Here is a 23208-nt window from a genome sequence, read left to right as displayed (position 1 = left end):
TTTGAAATAATTCCAATATTTGACCTTTTCTCATCTTCTTCATTATTATCAACATGGCCAACCTCCATCAGAATCTCTTGTTAGATTGTTGCAATATCATCCCCTAACTAGTTTCCTTGCTTACTTCCTACTCTTTCTCCCTTTAATTGGAGCCATGATGATGCTGTTACATGAACTCAGATAATATCACTTTTCTTCTCAACATTGTCCAGCGGTTCCTCATCTTAGTCTTTGTAAAATCCAAAGCCATCAGAGTAACTTTTGGTCATAAAATCTGGTTTCCAACAGTTCTGATTTCTCTCTTGTTCACTCTACTACTAAATATTGGTCTCTTGGCTATTGCTCAGACAGATCAGTGATGCCTGTCCTTCAGGGATTTTGTACATTTTCCCTCTGCCTAGAATGGTCTTCCCCCGGATACTTGCAAAGCTTGGTCCCTCAACTCTATCAGATTTTTAATAAAATAATCAATATCTTTGTGAAAACTTGTCTTTCCAAAATTCAACTCCATTGACTCATCCTTGACATTTAATTTGCTATTATTTTTCCATTTTAATATTTTTTCATATACATATCACCATCCAGCAAATATTTTATTCATGGGTTTATTGTCCCTCACCCCCAACTATATCATAAACACTTAAAACAGTGTCTGGCATATGGTTCTTTCATAAATATTTCCTGAATGTTGTTAAATAACTGCAACTTTTTGGATGAGGGAAGAAGAGATCACAAAGTTTGTCCAAAGACACAAAGCTAGGGCACAATGCCTAGTCCAATATCCAACTTGCCAAGCCTTCAACCTGTTTATTCTTCTATGGAAGAGTACCCAGAGGCATAACATTAGTAGAAGAGTGGAATTTAGGGACACAATATAGAAAATAATGTTAGCCATCTACAACAAAAGACTTATGACCTCTGTCTCTCTCACTGTGCCCTCAGTGGTAGAGCTTCAGAATCATGTTTTGCTCAGAAAACATCCATGATTCAATTCTTTGTGTTACTGCTTTCCAAGTGTAAAATACTGAGCTTTCTTAAGTATCATCTCCCTCAATAATTATTGTGCTGTACTTAGTCACTTAGTCATGTCCGACCCTTTGCAAACCCTTGGACTGTAGCCTGCCAGGCTCTTTTGTCCATGGGGATTCTCTAGGCAAGAACACTGGAGTGAGTTGCTATGCCGTCCCTCCAGGGGACTCTTACCAACCCAAGGACCAAACCCAGGTCTCCTGCACTGTAAGTGGATTCTTTACCATCTGAGCTACCAGGGAAGCCTCCTCGATAATTAGTACCAGCATCTGTAAAACACTGAGCTGTGTTTGCTAGGTATAGTTTGGGTGTCTTAATAAATGATCTCCAAAACATATATATTATCATCCGTTCTTCACATATGAGGAAATAGAGGAAAAATTAAGTTTTTTGTGAACATGGGTTCACAAATTCATATCTGGTAGTACTCAGCTTCAATCCATCCATGTGACAAATGACACAATTTTCCTTAATCAGTTAAATCCACCTTAGTGTTTTCCTGCCCTGAATTCTGTATTCCTGGCTATTGGTGCCATTTATTTGGAGCTCAGTTCAAATTATGATTTTAACTATTCACAAGTGTGAATCATGTGACCAAGTAGTAATGAGGTGAATTTCCTTAAACCATAAAGGAAAAAAGGTCATACCAACTTCCAATCTTGCAATCATAATTCACATGAAATAGGACCTAGGCACAGAACAGGGACATCATCTTCTACTTATTTTCTTTCCAGTAACCAAAAAGTCATCTACATATTCAAGAAAAACTTGATCAAATACAACGTCTAATTCTCCTTTCTTGTAGCAATCACATACACCACTTCCTATTCATCCAAACTTTATGAAAACAACAATTTTTTATTCTAAATTTCTAAAAAAAAAAAAAAAAAAAAAAAAACCTTTTACTTCTCCACACAGTAGGCACCATGATATGTTGTAAAGTTGACACAGTTTTTGAGAACACAACATATATGAGCTCTACCATCATCTATACTGTCTGACCCATACTATATCCTGTATTTCTTGTTCAACCACTTGTCTAAGTGAGGCAGGAACAAGCAATATCCTTAAATGCACATAGCACAACTGCACAAAGAGAAAATGGCTCTCATCTTGGCTGTGCTAGTTGCTGATGATGACAGTCTTGTAACCTCTCCAAGCTTCTATTTCTTCAACTGCAAAATGAGGTTATTAATACCAATATATTTTCACCAGTTATTGCGGTCTGAGTGAGAAATTAAACTTGAAATGTTTTTTAATTTTAAATAAGTATGTCAGTATAGAAGATTATTATTTAATTTTTGGGTACCTTTGGAGAGTTCTTTTAGAATATTCATCATAACTTACTTGACCATCTGTATATCTCAGGCCCAAGAAACTGCATAGGAAGGACAATTTCAACAGATGCCCGGGATAGTGTGAGGGTAATATAAACATTAGCAGGATAAGGACAAGGTACTTACAAAAGGAATAAGCTTTCTTTTTCCATCTGACCATGGCCTGACTAGGGCTGAAGTATGGATGGAGTGGTCTAGTTACAATCTAATTTTCCCCATTTATAGAGAATAATCAGGAAATGATTCCCAAAATAATTTATCACAGAGGAAACTGCTATTGGAGACCCAAAAAACTGGCTGTAGAGTACATCCCCCAAAAGATAAAGGTCAACCAAGGAATAAAGATAAACCATTCTTGCAATATGAGCATCCATGGAGCTGTCCTTGGTGATTCCAAAACAATTCCTGTTACATTTCTTGCTAGAATGAAATAATTAGTTATCTGTTGCTTTGTCTTCAAAGACTTTATGCATATGTGAAAGTTGTGTCTCTAGGACTAGACTTCTTGCTATTTATTAACAAGAATTCCTGACCCTTTATTGACATGTTTCTCCACAAAGGCTAGCACCACATAAGCCACAGTAGAATTGGGTGGATGTATCCCCAGAATTTAGTCAGTTGGGTGACGGATTCATAGTTCAGGCTGCCTGTTAAACTGATCTGCAATATCAGCCTACAGATAAAAGTAGACTAGTACCTCTCTTTATTGGGTCAATGTACTTTGGATATTTTCCAGATTCAATATATATAGAGCATCCCCACCAATATTTTCCATTACTTGATCTTCACCCCTCCCAATGATACATCACTTTATCCTTACTATTAGATACAGGAGGGAATGGGGGTTTAAAGAAAAGTAACTTGCCAGCTAATAAGACAATTACCAGGGATTTAAGTGCATTATTTCTATTCCCCAGTGTCTGTTTTTAATAACATACTGCAGCTCCAATCATTTTAATTAAAATAAGAAATAAAGGGCATTTAAGGTGGTTCCCCTGAGAAGCCAGGATACGCCCCCTTACAAGTGCCTGCCAGAGCTTGACCTGGTTTGGAACCTTATAATCTGTCTCTCCTGGAGTGAATACTTTAGGGAAGATACAGCCACTGCACCAGAGGGTTCCCTTCAGTATAAAACTGGAAATATTATTTCTTTGGTCCAACAAAGAACCTCTACGGATAGACAACTTATTGTCTGTTCTCTAGCAAAAGAGGTTGAGCTATACAAGAAACTTTCAAAACCATAGATTAAAGGACAACGTATTCTCAAAGACTGGAAATGCATAACAGTATTGCCCAAAATCATAGAAATTATATTAGTGGTTCTTTTGAAAGCAAGACTCAAATCTATGAAATTGGAAAACTTCTTTGAAAAAAAAAAAAAAAGCACTTTGTGAACTTCCAGGAAAATGACAACTTTTAACCAGTGAACAAAGATAAACATTAAAGAGTTGGAGAGAGACTGATACAGTATCTTGCCCCTACTGAAAATCATACTTAATATTAAGATGAAAGTGTCCTCCAGGCACAATCTCTAACTTGGAGTTCCTGTGAATCTAGCCTTTGACAAAGTTAAATCACCTCTGTATTTATTATAAGATGTAAAGGCTACCTCATTATTTCTTTACCTGATGCACTAAAAAATGCCAAGGTAAATATTTCAAATATACTACAGCAACAGCTTTGAAAGAAAGAGTGATCTCTGTTTTATCTGAAGTCACCACCTGTTACAGCTCTCCAACCTTCTCTGTAGAAAGAATTCATGCTAAACTATAAAATATATTCAATGTCTACCTGTAATTTGCTTAGTTTCAAGGGCTCACCCAGCACTAATTTCAGCCTTGCAGAGTTACTCATCATAAATAATACCTCAAAGAACCCATATCAGTAATTAGAATCTCAAGGAGACCTTTGGCCTGATGCATTTCTCAATATTTTTAAAGAAAAAATATAAACTATAGTTTATATAAAAACATAAACCATATTATAAAATATAAACAGGCACTGATTATCTAGCTCATCATAAAAGAACTAAAAAGTATACAGAGGGAATAGTTAAAGTAATATGTAAAGATATGTGAAAATGTTTTGTTTTAAAAAAAGGTGCTATAAAAACAGTTGAATTGTTTTAAACTCAATACACTTTTTTGTAAAAAGCAAGAAACTGAAGTCATTTTACTTAACTTTCTTTTAAACATTCTTATCAGAGCCCTTAATCACCTTTGAGAGTAGAAATGCCTGTATCTCTAAGCCAGGAATATTTGGGTAACCAAGAAGGGAGGGAGATGGGGACCTTTAAAAGGTTATGAAGGCTGCAGCTAGGGGAGGATGGTGATGGATTCTCATGAGTCTTGCTTCTAGAAAAGTGTACCTTCACAGCCTGATGCCAGGCTAGAATGGTCATTTGGTGAATGAATCTGGAACCTGGCATCTGCTGTTTTCCAACCTTCTAGAGGGAAGAAATAAAAGGCTCGATTTTAAATAGTATGTATATTCTAGGTGCAAGATCAAGAGTTCAACCTGACCTATGGTTCTCATCTGGGGCAATTTTGTCCCCCACAACCCAGGATATACTCTGGCCATGGTCAGAGAAACACTTGATTGTCACTACTGAGAAAAGGAAATGGATGCAGGCATCTAGTGGGGCAATGCTGGGGAGCTTGCCCACAGGAAACCTCTACAAGCTTCTCACAACTAAGGATTACTTAGACTAGGCTAGACTGGAATAGCCTGCTGGGACAAACCATGAGTTCTAAGATAGGGTTGAAACCGACTTCCAGTCCTGGTAATCTCTTCCCATAGCCTTACTCCTTCTTCCTTTTTAGACTAGTATTTTTCAAAGTGTGATCCATGAGTAGCCACATTCAGACTGTTTAGGGACAGAATACAAATTCCTTATCTCATATGTGAGTGTCAGAACAGTGAAGGGAAAGTCTATGGTTCTCTATTTTTATGTGCTACCCCATGTGATTCTTCTACAGATTGAAATATGGGAATCACTACTTTACTTCTCTGTTGAAGTCATTTCCTTCTTTATTTTCAACTATCACCTCTCTGCAGTGATTCCTCCAGGACTCTCAATGACCACCCCCACCCCCACCCCTGGCAAATGCAACTTCTATGAGGACAGAGACTTTGGCTGGTTGTTCACTACTGTATGTCCAATGACTTGATTGGTAGACATGATGAAAGACAGCAAGAAGACACCTACATAAAAAGACCGTCATCTTTGGGAAGAGACAAGATAATGAAGAATAAAGTTAGTGACCCATTTACCGGGTACTTCTACTTTCTGGGCCTTGTACTCAGTCTGTGGCACACATTAACACATTTAAGCTTAAAAACAACACAATAAAGAAGATACTAATATTTTTTCACTTTACACTTGAGAGAAATGGAGCTCAGCTGGGTCAAACATTTTGACTTCTACTGGAAATCAGAAACCAGTTTGTGTTCCACTGAATGGAAGGTATACATGGATAAGAATGCCCACTCCATGCCTAATTCTTCCTGTTTTTTTTTTCAGATTCATCATATGATGTAAGTAGACATCAGTTGGGTAGGGATATAGATGTTCCTGAGAAATATTTTAAAGGGTGCTAACACAACTAGGAAGTACACCATTTCCCCCTTTCACCTCTTTTCTTCTTCCTGTGGGTAATGGGAGGATGAATACTTTGCAGCCAACTTGGACCAAAAGATAAATTTGAGAATGGAAACTGCATAACAAATAGAACAAAAAAGTAAAATCATAAGCAGTTTGGGTTCTTGAAAACTCTTGTTTCACTATACTAGCCCTGAACCACCCATAGACAGTGTATGTGAGTAAGAAATAACTATTTGGATGTTTTATCCTTTGTGCTGTGCTGCATGCTAAGTCATTTCAGCCATGTCTGACTCTTTGTGACCCTATGGACTGCAGCCTGCCAGGCTCTTCTGTCCACGTGATTCTCCAGGCAAGAATACTAGAGTGGGTTGCCATATCCAATTCGAGGGCATCTTCCTGACCCAGAGATCAAGCCTGAGTCTCTTATGTCTCCTGAATTGGCAGGCAGGTTCTTGACCACTAGCACCACCTGGGAAGCCCACATTAATATATAGCTGAATCTAAATTTAATTAAAACACATGAATTATAAATACTATTATTGGGAATTAATAATTTAAGACACTTAATTAAAAAGTTATATTTCACACCTAAATATAATTAACATTTTAATATATCACAGCCTTCATGTGGGAGGGCAGATGAAACCAGCCATGTCTCTTTGTCCTTATTTCAAATTCCTTTTTTAAAATAAATAATTAATTTGACTAATTCAGCAATCTGGGAAGAAATTCTATGTTTACATACCATAGTCCTTAAAAAAAAAGTCTACATAATGTATCAGAAAACTTAACAAAGTATATTACCAAGAAACTAAGTTTGCTAAAGAAAAAATTAGACCCCCTGATTTTAGGCCCCAAATCTTAGGTAAACAATATGCTTTGAGATCTAGTATTTAAAATAAAGTAAGGTGCTTTTATATGGGAATAAGTGAGTGAATAATTCAGGGAATATTCTATGAATAAATGAATGACAGACTTCACAACATTTACTAGAATTTCTCAGTGTGATAACTTACTACAATGGAAAAAGAATGGCCAAGAAGCTAACCTAGAAAGCACACAATATGCGCTCAATGTGCCAGGAACCAGGGACAAAATTAGGAACATTCAGATACATTCCTATACTTATGGAGCTACAGACTAGTTGAGGAATATAAATATATAAGTAAAGGAGTTCCTCCACTGCACTTCATGTCAGGAATGTCAGAGAGAATGCATCATGCTAGTGGAGAAGATCAAGAGAGGCTTCCTGAAACCATTACCCTATATCAACCACTAACTTTGTGACCTCCAGGAAGTAACTCAAATTCTCTGAATCTCATTTTCCTAATATTTTTAATGGGGATAACAATAATTCCTCCACAGGATGACTTGAAAGCAGATTGTAAAGTGCTTTTCAAATGCTTAGCATGGTGCATGGAATATATTGACCTCTTGTATTTTAGCTGGTTTAATAATAATTGTTATTTACTACATGCAATTGTCCTATTGTTCCTCTAAGTAGTAATAATATTTCATTTTATAAAGCAAAAGTTCAGAGATTAAGAATGTTATCCAGTCAATAAAAGGCAGAGTTGTTTTCCAAATTCACTTCAAATAACAAAACCTAGCTTAAAATTTTAGTGTCTACCTTAAAAGAATGTGATCGCCTCTTATTTTTCGGATCTTTGCCATCAAAATCACGTAACTGTTACTGTTCTTTGGCTTGGATTTTACTCAGGAAAGATGCTAGGCCCTAAGGTAAATTTAAAATAATTTTGCCTGGCACATCTCTAAGAACCACCCAAGGTGATGCTTGGCTAAATTGATGCAATAAAGGCCCAATGACAGAGCTACACTTCACTGGCTAAAAAAATCTGCAAGAATTAAAGTTTTTTCTTTTATATTAATATTCCAAAACTAATTTTCTCAATTAATGGTAGGCACCGGCATCATATCAGTCAACTGCTTCTAGAATGTGACAGTATCTCCAGTTCTGCCAAAGCAGTTATTGCTATCAATTGCACAGAGTTCAGAAACGAATATGAAGAAAAAGCAATGTTCTCTATCATTTCTTAACTTCTAAACAAAGACATTCTCAAATGAAAAAAATGGAGAAGATTCCAGCAGCCTGGAATGGGAGAACCATATGGAATCAATCAAAAGGTTAAGTCCAGATCTGACCCTCCTGGCTGTGATCCAGGGCCACATTCCCAGAGCAGGGTTCATTCTCTTGTCTTAGTCAAGTGTAAAATACCTCTCTAGTGCCTCTCTCTTCTTTGAATATTTGTATAGCTTTCTATACAGACCGGTGGGCTGTTCATGAAGAAAAAAATGAGTACTTCTAAATGATTGTTGATTCAAATATATAGCTATGTTGTTGATATTTTTCAACATAGACCATAGACCCTACATTGGCATGAGAGCTTGATTTTTCTAGTTATGATGGGAATGCATGTGGTCTGTCCCTCTGTTATGTCCTAGTCTCTGTGATCCTACGGACTGTAGCCTACCAGGTTCCTCCATCCGTGGGATTCTCCAGGCAAGAACACTGGAAAGGGTTGCCATTTTCTCCTCCAGGGGATCTTCTCAAACCAGGGATCAAACTTGTGTGTCCTGTGTCTCCTTGCATTGAACAGGTGGATTCTTTACCACTGAGCCACCTGGACCATAGACCCTACATTGGTTTGACAGCTTGATTAATCAATATTTCTTTTCAATAGAAAAGAAAGTGAAAGTGAAGTTGTTCAGTCATGTCCCACTCTTTGAGACCCCAGGGACTGTAGCCTACCAGGTTCCTCCATCCATTGGGTTTTCCAGGCTAGAATACTGGAGTGGGTTGCCATTTCCTTCTCCAGGGAATCTTCTCAACCCAGGAATTGAACCCAGGTCTCCCTCATTGTAGGCAGAAGCTTTACTGTCTGAGCCACCAGGGAAGAGTTCTAGTTAAAATTAAAAAGTAGTCAAATGATTCTACCAAAGAATACCAAGCAGAAATAAATACTGCTCTGCGCTATTGTCTCCATCCCCTACCTTGACACATACTGGGAACTGCAGAACTTAGCTCTGAACTTGATTAAGTCTTTGCACTGATCCATGATGATGAAAGACACAAAGTGATCCCTTAAATGTTTATAGTCTCATGCCTTTTCTTCAAGCCATACTTAATAGCTTAGTAATTCTTTATATTTGACAACCACCATTATTTGAAAATTATTTTTATGCTTAACTGAAATTTAAACCAACTTTCTCAAGAACATTATGTTACTTTTATCCTATTTTCCCAAATCTTTAACTCTTAATATTTTTTTAAAATTTATATCTTCCTCCAAGAATATAGAAATAATGAGTCAATTTTATTGCCTGAAACTTTGCTATGGAAATGAGTCACCTGGCATGTTGAAGGTGAGATAGGGTAGTTAATTACAGATTCCAAGAATCTACATATGCTCTACAATCTCAGGAAATCACTACATATGACCTACAATTCTGATTCAAGGGGTCTGCAGTCTGGCTCATGACTTTGCATTTTAAAAGTCTCTTTCCACCTCTTTCTGTGTTTGGTTTGACATATGGTGTGATCCTCTGACCATTTTGGGAGACAGTCATTAAAATAAGGTTATGTTAGAAAGTTTATCTTTGACTTCCAGTGCCTACCTACCTTTCTTACTTTACCTCTGATTTTTCTCCATCTTTCTACCCATCTCTAGCATTTTCAGATCTGGTCAGAACAGAATACATCTATACCACAATATTATGGCCACTCTGTTTCCCTTCTGGGCTAATTATTTCTCTCCACAATTTAGAAAATTCCTATCCATTTATCTCTGAAGATTCAAAAATATTATCCCATTAATGAAGCTTCCTCTCCCCCCTTCTCTAGAGGAATCCCATATACTTTGTACATATTTCTGTAAGGGTGATTATTATAATCTATCACAGTTCCTGATTATGTGCCCATTTTCTATTTCTACTTCCCTCTCCATCCATAGGAAAGTGAATATCATGTGTTATTTACTAACTAAATGTTTGTTGAATTATAAATATAACTGAACTTCTATTTCTAAAATTACCTCTGGGGCATTTTGGGAGAGGAAGGTAAGAGTTGCCATCTGTATTATTGTTCTCTTGAGACAAATCTAATTGCATAGTATCTTTAACTTCCTTTAACAGTCTAGATTATTCCACAAAAAATTAGGGAAGTCCTACTTGAACTTTTTGGGGAAATTATTTCTAAGAGGGCCTTCTCTGTTTTGTAAAACTGAATCTGATCCTACAACTTCATTACTTATATATAGAAAAGTTTAGTTTTAGAAAGTGATTTCCTGTGATAATATATTCTAGAAATTAATCTCAATTTCATGATAGAAAATTAAGAAACATTTCACTGGATGATGTAAATCAAGTCCTTTGAATTTAGGATAGGTAATAAAGCAGTTCTACTCATGGAATTCTTGGCTATTAGATCGGCCAAAGTAATAACCTGGAAGGAACTTGGATGGCAAGAAATACAGGAACAGTGCCCTCTAAGTGATACAAAGTATACAGTGAATATCATCTGAGTCTACAGCAACAGAGAGGCTTTCAAATTTAAATATGCTCCTCTGTCAAAGTGGCTAAAAAAAGTGAAGTGAAAGTCCTTCAGTTGTGTCCAACTCTTGCAAGCCCATGGACTGTAGTCCATGGAATTCTCCAGGCCAGAATACTGGAGTGGGTAGCCTTTCCCTTCTCCAGGGATCTTCCCAACCCAGGGATTGAGCCCAGGTCTCCTGCATTCCAGACAGATTCTTTACCAGTTGAGCCACAAGGGAAATCCAAGAATACTGGAGTGGGTAGCCTATCCCTTCTCCAGCAGATCTTCCCAACCCAGGAAGGGAACGGGGGTCTCCTGCATTGCAGGCAGGTTCTTTACCAACTGAGCTATCAGGGAAGCCCAAAGTGAGTGAATCACGGCCAAATCAATCACCTCTTTCCAAATGTATTAGGGAAAGAGAGTTGCATAATCATTGGCTGTTTGAGAGCAGAGTCTGACATGATTCCTATTCAGTGCAAGAAACTTCCATTTGATTCAGACAGCCATACTGGTTACACGAATTCTCATTAGCTTATGGGCATTTCTATGACTATGCAACCTGTCTAAACTTGTCAGTGATAGAGCCCTTGATTTTCCAAATGACAATCCATTTCCACCTTCAATGGAAAACCAGAACGTTCCAGAGCTAGAGAGTCCTTCTGTCCCCAATTCTTTAATTTTATTTACTTCTCTTCCATAGCTTTGGCTGTGAGTGATCATTTGACCTCTTGTGTAACAGAAAATAGCAGCCTGATTATATTTTAACAATCATTCTAAGTCATTCACTTGCAGCCTCCTCTTCACATATTATAAAGTCAGCGTATTATTAAGGGGAAAGGGGCTCAAAAGGTATGGGACTGGACTCGAAGCAAAGACTTTTTATTTTGATATATGACATTTCTCAACACAGGTTATTCTCTGCAAAATTTACAATTCTGTGGGCTTTTGATCTGAAATATTTCCTTGCCCACAACACAAATCTAAAATACTCTGTTCAAAGTTAACTGAGGGCCTCAGCATCTCACAAAGCCTTCCCAGGACAATCCAATCCAACTCAGCCCCCAGGGATATCTCTTAGTTCTTTGACACTTATTGTCTTTACCTCTCGGATGTGATGTGGTATGTGTCTAGACTTCCAAAAAGGTTTCACATTCCTCAAGAGTAGGAGCCAGGTCTTATATGCCACTTGTCCTTCATAACACATAGTTCAGGATTCATCAATTCCCTACTCACCAACTCTTCCCAACACCACAAGGGAATTCCTGCAATACTGCATAAGTAATTCTGAATTTCAGAGTCCCAGTGAGACCTAATTCCATCTATTTCCTAGTGGGTAAGGATATTTTATTTCAAATAATCAAAATAACAAAATTAAGAAATTAAAAAGCAAGTTAGTCTTCCAAATGAACACATAGCTAATCATCAATCGCTTGATAATGTCCACTTAAAAGAATGGGAACCACTAATATTATTAAGTAAGTCTATACCAGATATAGGGTACCTTTTGAGACTAGGTTGGAGTGAAATTTTTCTTCAGGTTTGAATAACTCTATGTCAACTACAAAAATTAGATCTCATCAACTATACAGTCTTTCCCCCACAAGCCATTTCTTTAAAAACATATAAACAATATAACTTTAGAACATTATTACTTTAGAATATATCCTTCTATCATCTATCATCATTTTAGATGAGAAAACTGAGGCCCAAGTATGTGTGTGTGTTAGTCACTAAGTCGTGTCCGACTCTTTGCGATCCCATGGACTGTATAGTAGCCTGACGGACTCCACTGTCCATGGAATTCTCCAGGCAAGAATACTGGAGTGGGGTGCCATTTCCTTCTCAAGGGAGTCTTCCTGACCCAGGGATCAAACCTGGGTCTCCTGCATTGCAAGAGGCCTAAAATATCAAAGGCGTTTACTTTGAGTTACCTAATTAGTCACCAACAGAAATAGGAGTAGTGCACTAGTGTTCAGACATCAGATTAATGTAACTTCTGTTACATGTGACTCTTTTGTTTAGAGCACAATATGTATGTATTTTAAATTATAATTCAAATACATACAAAATGGATATAAAAACACTGAACACCACTTTAAATGAAACATGCACATGAGAGTATACAAGTGCATGCACACTGCATTCCATGATAGATTCTCTGAATTTGCACAAGTGTACAACACAACCATTCTTAACTCACGAAGTTTAAAGATGATTGTATTCCAAGGGTTTGTAAAATATGAGCATTTCTTACCTGGCAGCTGTAAGAGGGACTGATAAAAGACATGAAAAACTTGAGCTATTATATGATTAGACAGAAGACTTTTTTTGGCACTAGAGGTTTATTCCTACCTGGGGTTCCAGGATCTAACATTTTTAATGAAAAGAAGACCAGAGCCTTGAGAGGGATCATCCAACACAGGAGGTTTCATCACCTGTGGCCCACATTGCCATATTAAGTGGACTACAGGTGATTATCACCTACATTTTGCTATGGACCAGTTACGACTCTGGTTCTACTTATTGTGCCTAAAATCTTCACCATTGTAGTTGCTTCTTTAGGTTAGAAAGCTTAGCTGGGAAAATAGCTTCAGCAGTGACCATACCACTTTACCTCGGGTCATGAAAAGGACAGTATCTTGTGGTGGAGGACCCTTGTGGGAGAGGGCTGGAGGGTCTACACATAACAGAAGATCTGTGGATGAGAACGGGCGTCTCCTTTTAAACTGCCCCTATCCTCCAATGCCAATATCCATACGTAGCTAGTTAACTAGGGATTTGAAAAAAATGAATGATAAGCACTTAACTCCTTTCGTAACACCTACGATTCAAACTGGGATGTGTTTTATCTCACCCCGTGAAAAGTAACAGGGCTTCAGATTCTGATGTTCAAAACTTTTAAGAAAACATCCACCCTGATGCTTTGACACCTCTTAAAGATATAACCATCTCCATGAACTTCCTTTGCCTCTCATATATAAAAGTTGATGTCTTGATGGTTTTAATAGGTACCCAGGAAAGAACAAGGAAAATAGAGAAACATGCTCACTGCAGTTGATCTTTTCTTTCTAAATACTAAGGCGTATAAAAGAATTAAACAGCAACAATGGAAATCTGAATATAACAAAGAACAACAGCTTTTTACAGCTCTTTACCAAGAAATTCTATAAAACAGCATCAGTGTTATGATATATAACAAAAAGTTAGCAAATTTGGTTGAAACACATTGAAATGGTTGCACCCTTAATCTTGCAAGAGTGGTGACTTTTTTTCTTATTAAATATTTTAGCTTTTGCATTGGAAAATTTTCATTTGTTTACATCAGATCCAAGTTTTTGACAATTCTTGTGTATCAGTTTCTTCACAGCTTTACTCTACAATTTTAGAAGAGCAGACTGATTCTCTGGCCAAACATCAATAAAGGGTATTCTCTCATCCTGAAATCTTTCAAATGAAGAAGGATACACTCTTCTGACTAGGCTTACTTTAGAGAAAGCTTACTAAATGACTACAGAATGGGTTCATTCCACGTATGTAATGACTTTCCGTCCCAAAGGGAAGAAAGACTGAGAAATAAAGGAATGAAAATACCGTTTTCAGCTTCTCAAGTTTAGATGATCCTTGGAGAGTACATCTGTGTTGTGGAATTATTGACTTAAGTAAAGAATAAATAAGTAGATCTTTTGCCCCAAGTTGGTTAATACAGTAAGTAAAGAGGGCTTGATTGGTCACATTTGACTTCATCAAAACACCATCCCCCTGCTTTCAAAATTAATGCTTACAATGAGATAGTTTAGATTAGAAAGTGAAGTTACTCACCATAGAAGAATCACTGCTTCCACTCCCGATCGGAGCTCCCTCAGCACAGGTTGGGAGGTGGGTAGAAAGTTGACTAGCCCTGCCCCCATCTATGACATCACAATCTACCTCATAAAAGGTAGTGAAAGTGCTCTGAACTCCTGTCTGATTTCCGAGAGATACAGAAAAGAAAGAGTGAGAGAGAGAGCAAGAGAAAAAAAGAAAAAAACAAAAACCAAAAAACGTACCCTATTGGGAAGGGATTAGGGAGGTGGAAGAGGGAGTGAGTAATTGGGAGAAAAAGGCCTGTGAACGAATTAAGTACTGAAAGAGATATGGGTGGGCCTCCGTGGTATTAAGCAGCCCGGCCCTTTGGATTCCTCATTGGTTCTTTTGAACAGATAAATGAACCATCTGGGAGAAGGAGGATGAAGGAACATCCCACATGGTCAGGCACTGTAGGGGAAAATTGTAGTGGGGTTCAAAGGGAATGAATCTCCTATTTAAAGCATTGAAGATCACCAAGAAAAGAAGCAAGGGCTGAAACTCTTAACGCCTGGAACAGCAAGTGGGGATTGTCAGATGTCTTTGTTGGAAGTTCCATTGCCCTGCTGCGTGACCTTCAGAACGCTCTGGGTCTCAGCACACTCAGCCAGTACATGGTGCTAAGCGGGTACTTACCTCTTCCATTGGGTTCACTGAGGAATTAATTCACTCATTGTTGCTAGAATGGCAATTCTCTTTTATTTCTCCTTTTTGCACTCAAGGGTGAGTTTTGTGATGGGCACCATTGAAAAGATAAGCCAATAACCAATGTTGAGTTTGATCCTTGGAATTTCTACCTCTTAAAATGTTATATCTGACATAAAATATTACTGACAATCTTGACAAAATTTTTCTACATGCACTGAATATAACACACTCCTAAAAGGGAGAGTTAGTTCTCTCTTCAAACCTGAAGAGAAATCAAACGGCAATACTGCTACAATCACAAGATCCCCTATGCAGGTACTTTCAGAGGTCAAGTTTAGATGACCCACTAATGCTCAGTGACCAAACATTTTTGTTACATGCCGTTCTGCTATAGTCACAGAGTTATAGCTTTGTTTAAAGTCTGAATATATATATATAATCAGGCAAAATGGGAAAATAATGTGATCTAAGTGGTTTATTTTTTTCTTTTCTAAAGTAGATTTAGAGCTTTGAAAATTGAACTACTCAGTTGTCAAGTGAGTATTATGGCAAAACAAAAGGAAGAGCAAGCAGGTCCTGAAACTACCCACATGGAAGCCAGATCTTTAATCTGCCCAGTGGAATATATGAAAAGAGAATCTATTTCCACAAAGAATATTCTAGCAAAGTTTCAAAATAATAGCTTGCAATTCACATCATGAATGCTTAAAGGCCAGAGACTAATTCTGTATACAGATAAACAAAACTCCTAATTCAGCATTTTTTTTTCTGGTGTTTTAAGCCAATACAGTTCTATTTCCAATCCTGTCATTCTTAGCTTAACAAATATGTAAGTGTTTAGATCACTTAGATCTAAATTGGTAGATTAGGGAGCATTTTGAAACACAGGAGCTACTAAATTCAAACTGATTATGAATTTGGCAACATTACTCCCATCTTTTACTTCAAAATAAATCTTAAAGACATTTAAAGATTGTCTTTAGGGAACTAAAGACAAAAAGAAAAAATAACTGACATATGAGAAGAAAGAATGAAATTTTTCCTGTATTTGCATTTTTTAATATTTTTTAGAAGAAGCAATAATACTCTGCGTATGTTTTCCTTGCTGAATATTCTATCCTCATTTTCAATAAATCTAAGTCTAAATTCAAATTCACATTTAATAGCTTTTATTGTGTTAAATTTCACAATTAATGAATCTATAAAGCTATTTTCTTTCTATTTTTACATACTGAATCATTGACTTGTTGGCTTATCTTTGCTTTTTTATGCTTTGTAACAGTCCCATTTGGTTTTAGAAATTAGCCATCTCCTGATTTCCCCATTGTAGTCAAAGTGTTATTTTTTTACCAACTCTATAATCAAACAGTTTCAAAAGTGATAATTATATATCAGAAACTCATTTCTGTCATCTCACCTTTTGTACAATATATAAAGGTCACTATTTTAAGATTAATGATGCATCTGTCCATTCTTTCAATAAACACTTTAAAATTTTTACTACTCAACAAAGGAGGGACACTTGCCAATATTAAGATATTAGAATGAAATTGGAGTTAAACACTTTTTAAATATTAAACTAAAACAAACTAGACTTAGATTATAATTTATTTGTATTTCTAATTAATTATCCATTGTTTATTTGTAAGTGGAACATGACTTCAGGAACCCAATGCAAAACTAGGCTGCATCAAATGGATGCAGAGTGGTGAACTGTGCTGACTTTTTCCATGATTTAGTATGATTGATTGCAATAATGTATTTAGTTATGATATTAGTTAAAATAACAAAATTTGCTTTGACACAGAATGCAGTGCCTGGATCAGAAAATTTCTAGCTCTTCTTGGTATCTAGCCTCCTGATACTGTTCATGAAAACTAAGCCTCACTGCAATTATGGATTTGATGCATACTTCCTATGACATTACATAAATGGATGAGTTAGCCCTTCAAGACAAGACATGAAATGTTTGCAAGATTTCAGTCAAGAGACTTCATTATTGAAGTCATGATTATAATTTTCTTCGGATCAGAGAAATGTAAGACTCGTTTCAATTGTTTATTTGCTTGTTAGAAAAAAAAATGTTTAAGTTAGTGCAAAGGATAGAGAAAAGCCAGGTGGAATAATTTGTACACTCCAAAAGAATAATTGGCAGATGTATTTACCAAGTAATTTATCATGGAAGACATGATCAGGCAGCTGGCATGCAATGTGACCAAAATCTTAAATATCCCAGCAAGAGAAAATACAATTAATTTTGATAGCAAAATATTTGAATTGGAAGTCTCCAGATAAAGAAATGATGTTTGAGTTTGTCTTAAGATAGTATCTTACATACAGAACCTTGGACTTAAAAGAGTACATGTCCTTAGAAAATGATGCTGACTGGAACTTCTCCAGGATATTCTCTTTCAGTTGCAAAATAAAGTTGCAAAAGGAAACAGAAAAGAAGGAAGACTATAGAGATTTGACAGAATATCTAGCCAGACTTCCAGTCAAGTTCATTATCAACAAGACATCTGTATAGATGAAGGTATTCAGAAAAAAGCAATAAAATAAGATATAGTACTGATGATGAAAGAAAAGTTTAAAGTCTAAATTAAGCTTGCCTTCAAGAAAATAGAATTAGGATGAAATATTTGAAATATATGTATTGCCCAGAAGGAAAATGACTGTTGAAAATACAGTAAGACAATGTATTTTGAAGCAGTAAAAGAAAAATCTGAACTAAAAATCCTCCATATTGCCCATCCCGAAGTCTTTCCTATTTGTAAGATACATGGGCCATAACATGACATATTTCTCCTCTAAAGGGCTGTGATCAAATGATTTTATAAATCATTTAAACTGGGGAAAGCATTTGACATAGTCTGTATGGACAGAATGTAGACAACAGTAAGTTAAGCACAGTTTTATTTCCAGTAAACCAAGAAAACCAGTAAATACACAGAGGGAGCTCAACAGACAGCCTGCTATTCCAGCTGAAAATGCTAAACAGTAAGATGAGAAACCAAGTGAGGTAAAATGAAAACAAGAGACTATACAATCTAATAAAAGCACAATGGACAGAAAAATTTACCCTTTCACAAAAATTATTTGCTATTAGAGATAAACAACCTTGAATGCTCCCACCCAACCAATATTTAGCACTATGCCTTTTACGTAGGAGTTGAAATGCAATAGGAACATCAAATTCAATGAATTAAAATATCCATATAAGAATGAGCAATAAATACAACCCTGAACTCTGATGGTTAGTTTGTCATTAGAAATTAGGAACAGCTTATGAAAGCACTGTTTTTTTCCTAGAAAAAACACTGCTCCTGTCTCAGTTTTGATATGGGCATCTCTTTACTTCCTGTATTTTGAGTCATCTGAGGTCATGCAAAATCAATAATGAAATTCCCAGATAACATTAAGTATATGGTTTTAAAATTCATATTCTCTTTTTAAATTTAATTATATACTTTATATCAACTTGTTCATATTTTAACTTCTCTTAAGTCATGTCCAAGTAGAAACAAGAATAAAAACACAATAGATTTGGGTAACCCATTCAAAATAACATATTTCTTGACTAGAGCTGACAAATCGGAGGGTATACAGGAAAACCAAAAACGAGGAACAGAATTATAGATACTGTATCTAAATAAAGATATTCAATCAACACTTCAGCTTCTCATAATTACTTGGTTCAACTGAAGGAAACAGGTAGATCTGGGTTGCTCTCATATATCCAAAACTACTTTAAAATAGGGGAGAAGGTGCTAGCTTCTAAGATACTACTACAGACATTAACTCTTAAAACATACTAATAAACAAAGAACATCTTAGAAGGAACTCAGACAACTATTACATGTAGACAAGATCTCTGAACATATCTCACGGGAAAATTATATAAAGCAGGATCTCTTTAGCTAGGTTTTCCTGTGTTTCATAGATATCAAAAATTTGTGCAATCATTGTCCCTCATTTAGGTGCCTTCTATGTATCTCATTTCCAAGTTTTTGTAAAATATTACTATTCGTTTGATGCCAAAATACCCTTAGAATATTAAAATTGAAGACATTAGTTACTAACAGATAATTGCATGAAATATTTGTCTGCCTTATTTTAATTCGTGGCTTTGGAAACTTGAAAAAAATTCTAAAACCCAAAGGAATGAAAGTCCATTGATTCAGTGACAGATAATGGCATTGCTATTTCTGACTCAGAGACACTCCTCTGTTCGTAAAGTCACTAATACTTTTTGCTCTTATAAGCAATAATGCCCTTAAACTAAAATGTAAACTGCTCATCTCAGGTTCAGGTGATATAATCAAGTGAATCCACTGAGTAGACCCTAATTTGGTCAATCCATGTCTCCAGTTGAGGTCAAAGAGTTATTTGCTTGGTTCACATCACAGCTTTGCCACAATACAGTCTGTTTTCTTAGTTTAGGATTTACATTAGAAAAGTCTTTTTCTGTGCATAAAACAATTTAGTAAGATAACAAACTGGTTTAATTTCATGAGTGAATAACTGATTTTTTTTCAATGAATAGAATCAACCATATTGGTAACTTTAGATTAGTATCGTTGAGTATGTATCCGAAGAGTTACTTCTTACAGTGAAGCAACATACCTTCCTCCTTTGTGCAAGATTATTATTTGAAGTCAGGGTGATATGCTGTGGTGCTACAGACATAAAGCTTTCTATGATGCCTGAAACCCAAGGAGATTTTTTACTTTTCTTATAAAACTTATTTCAAATTTCTTCCAAAAATAATGCCTGGAGTTTGTTGAATGTCACTTTTACAACACCAAGAGAATGAATTTGCACTGAAAAAAAAAAACTTAAGGGTTATTTTTCTCTAAAGGTTTACATAATTTGGGTTGTGCAAAAGTCAATGACCATGGACACTGACATGAATGTAACTAAGGAAGATTTAAAGTGGGAATCAGAATTTCTATGGCTATAGTTGTACCATCATAACACATTAATGCATAGGCTGTTGGGAGAAAGATTGAGTTATGCAACAACCCATCATACTAGAAGATAAAACTAGCAGATAAACTAGAAGATAAAAATGGCAAAGAACTATTGCCATTCTGAAGATGATGAATACCAATTTAATTTTCTTACTGTTACAGAGTTTCTTCATTATCCCTCCGTTCAGATTGATAATCTGACTTTAGCTTTCATCTTACTTTCCTTGGATCTGAATTTTCCTACTTTCCCAAGATCAGAAAACGTTCTTTAAGCCAAATACTTAATAACTTACCCTCTGGAAGGTCTGAATAAAATTCTTTGAAACTGCTGTGAGTCGCCTGAACACATACCCTTTTTTTTTAAATGAAGTATAGAAGTGAATTCCAAACCCAAACTGAAATAGCTAGCAATTTAGATTTTTTCCCATTACTACTATACTTTGATCAGTGGAGATAATCAAGAATTGACAATAGACAGAATCAGAAGATACATTAAAAAAGACTCTTTTCCCTCAAAATCATGCTTAAAGTATGAGTCTACACAACTAGGTATCAATACAATGCTTGTTTCAGTGATTGTTTCATCTCATTACAAAATACTGATACTTTTTTATAAAGGGAATAAAAAAATTTTCAAGTATAATGCAATTCTCATCTCAAACAACCACCATTATATATATATGTGTGTGTGTGTGTGTGTGTGTGTATACACATATATAGGTATGTGTATGTATATATATATGGTATTGTACAAATATATATAACATTGTACAAACAAACCCTATATGTTCCCCAAAATTGTATTACATTGGATTAGATATGTCACAGTTGTCAATCATTTGTTCATTTCTTAATTATTGCTTATTAAGGGGACAAGGAAGCAAATCAGCTTTATCTGTTGTGTGTATATATGTAAGCATGTGCATAGCATATATGTATTTTATTCAAATTAACTTGAATATGACCAGTTTCTAGTATTTTTATGAGTGTTTTTTAGCTATTACTATGAATATTAGTTTTAACTGAGCCCAATGTTTGAATGATATGAAACCTAAATGACCCCTTATTCTCCAATTTTCCTTTTAACCAATCCAGATCCTACCAGTGTTGCAAATTATGCTCACTCACCTTGTCAAACTTTTTTCCATAATCCAGTTGAGAGGAATTCAAATTTGGAAAGGAGATATTTAAAAGAAAAAATAACTAAAATTCACATTAGGGCAAATTACTCAGTCCTTCAGGAATAGGTCATGGCTCCACTTAATCAGCCTGAGGACTAAGGAAACTAACATTTGTCACCTCTAAACTCTGTCCCTATATTTGTTTGCATGAGAAAAGGCATTTATTTGCAATAAAATCTATTAAATTTGTAACTTCTCACGTAGAGTCAGCTCTAAGTTATATCAGTGGCCCTCCATCTCTGAATCTGAACATCAAATTCTTGTCGAGAGCAGAGTTATCACTCGTGTGTTCTGGTTTTATTGTTATAATGGGGCTCCTGTTGTCTTTAAACTTAACATTTTAGATGGAAATTTTTTATTTTATCAGAATGCTTGATATTCGGCATTCTATATTCGAAATCCCTACATTTGTGTTTTGAATCTCATTCATAATTACAAAGTATAAATCTTTGGGTTGCTAAAGATTATCAAGGCTTATAAAATGGTTTTTGTTTCTTCAGTTGCATGTGTATATCTATTTTTTAAATTTAAAAGAACGTATTAAACTCTCTGAAACTGAATGCAGAAAAATTAATTAAAAATATGACAATCAAATATACAGGTAATTTCCATAGCATGGCATTGGAACTGATTTGTATTCAAAACATATTGTGGTTCAACTTGTCTCCCATGATGAACAAAATGTTGTCACCTTTAATGGGTATTACTTGAACTGAACTTATTTATGTTATGCTATGGTTAAATTTATTTTTCCTTTGTTTTCTCTTTTTCCTTCTTTTATGCTTCTTCCTTCCTCCCTTTCCTCTTTTTTTTTTCTTCTTACAACAGTCTTTTTTTCCCCAGAAAGCATGTAAACCAGCTTAAAAGATTAAACTACCACACATTAAACTAAATAAGCAAATAAAGCCAGTATATAAACTCTCAGGCTGTTTAATTGTCTGGGCTTTCATTTCCTCTGCTCTCCCTCTAACATTTCTATCACTCTTTGAGGTTTTTTTTTTTTTTTTTTTTTTTTTTTTTTAAATTCCCTTTCCCATTACCTGCTTAGCAACCACATTGAGCTGAACTGGCTCACAAATATGCATCTTCTACTGTGAGATTTAATAAGAATGGCACCTTTCCACTGTTGAGAAATGTTTAAGCCAATGACTTTAAAAAATTGATTGCTAGCCAGAAAACTAATGCTGCTTCTTAGATAGCAGTTGTGTGAATGAGCATCCATAGGCATACACCCTGGTTTCCTCTGTTTCTCTAGTTCCCATCATGACTCATGAAAAGTTTTTCACCCACTGTCACCATGTCCTATTGAGATTTCCTGAGCCACCTCTCAAGTCAAAGGCAGACACCATAGAAGAAGCCTTTCCCACTTTGTACACATAGACTCACATAAAACATACACAAGCTGACATGGTATACAGTTATGCACATGTGCATATTTTTAGTTTAAGTTCATCATGCCAGCATAAGACTATAAAAACACGGCATTCAGTTTTTAAATCCAAATAATTTTTCTTGGCAAAATGGAAAAAAAAATTATCCAAATCTCTTCTGCTTCAGTAGAAACTTTGACTTCTAACAAAAATTCTGTCCTGGGGAAGCCACAGTTTTGAATACCATGTACACAAAGACATAGGAAAAAAGAAAGGACACTTCAAGTATTTCTCTTTTTAATTGCATATTATATGCAATACTATATTTAATATATATATATGCATACTGTATTTAATATAGCAACTTCTCCTTAAAAATGTGGCAACTTCATGACGCCAGACAACAAAATAAATGGGGCCCAAACCACGGATGAACTTTCTTGGCAAAATCATTGAAAGTTGTGTGTATGGGGTCTCACATTCTTGACTCTTTCAGAATTTTGAAGACAGTCATGTGTGCTACTGTGCAAAATAAACATATTGTTGTTGTTGTTTCTCTATTGGCCATCAGTGAAGGATGAAGAAGAAGATGGAGGCAGAGTGGCAAAGACAGCAGACTACAGATGCAGGTGTGGCACCAAATAGCAATCAAGCTTGGAAAAAAATCATGAAGA

General features: G+C 35.7%; 1 protein-coding gene across 4 annotated transcripts in view; it reads right to left on the bottom strand.

Annotated features, from left to right (window-relative positions):
- The window catches only part of CTNNA2 (catenin alpha 2), a 1156373-nt gene that overhangs the window by 15167 nt on the left and 1117998 nt on the right, over positions 1-23208 (bottom strand). For 2 of the 4 annotated variants that reach the window (XM_065927274.1, XM_065927273.1), the window contains one exon: positions 14342-14485. The exons of the other annotated variants lie outside the window; for them this stretch is intronic. In XM_065927274.1, coding sequence (XP_065783346.1) covers positions 14342-14485 — 144 coding nt within the window. The remainder of the gene's footprint in view (positions 1-14341; positions 14486-23208) is intronic. 4 annotated transcript variants of the gene reach the window in all.

The sequence above is a fragment of the Muntiacus reevesi genome, chromosome 3, assembly GCF_963930625.1.
Source record: "Muntiacus reevesi chromosome 3, mMunRee1.1, whole genome shotgun sequence".
Classification (NCBI taxonomy): Eukaryota; Metazoa; Chordata; class Mammalia; order Artiodactyla; family Cervidae; genus Muntiacus; species Muntiacus reevesi.
The sequence above is the reverse complement of the archived record's forward strand: the minus strand, read 5'-3'. Positions and strand labels throughout refer to the sequence as shown.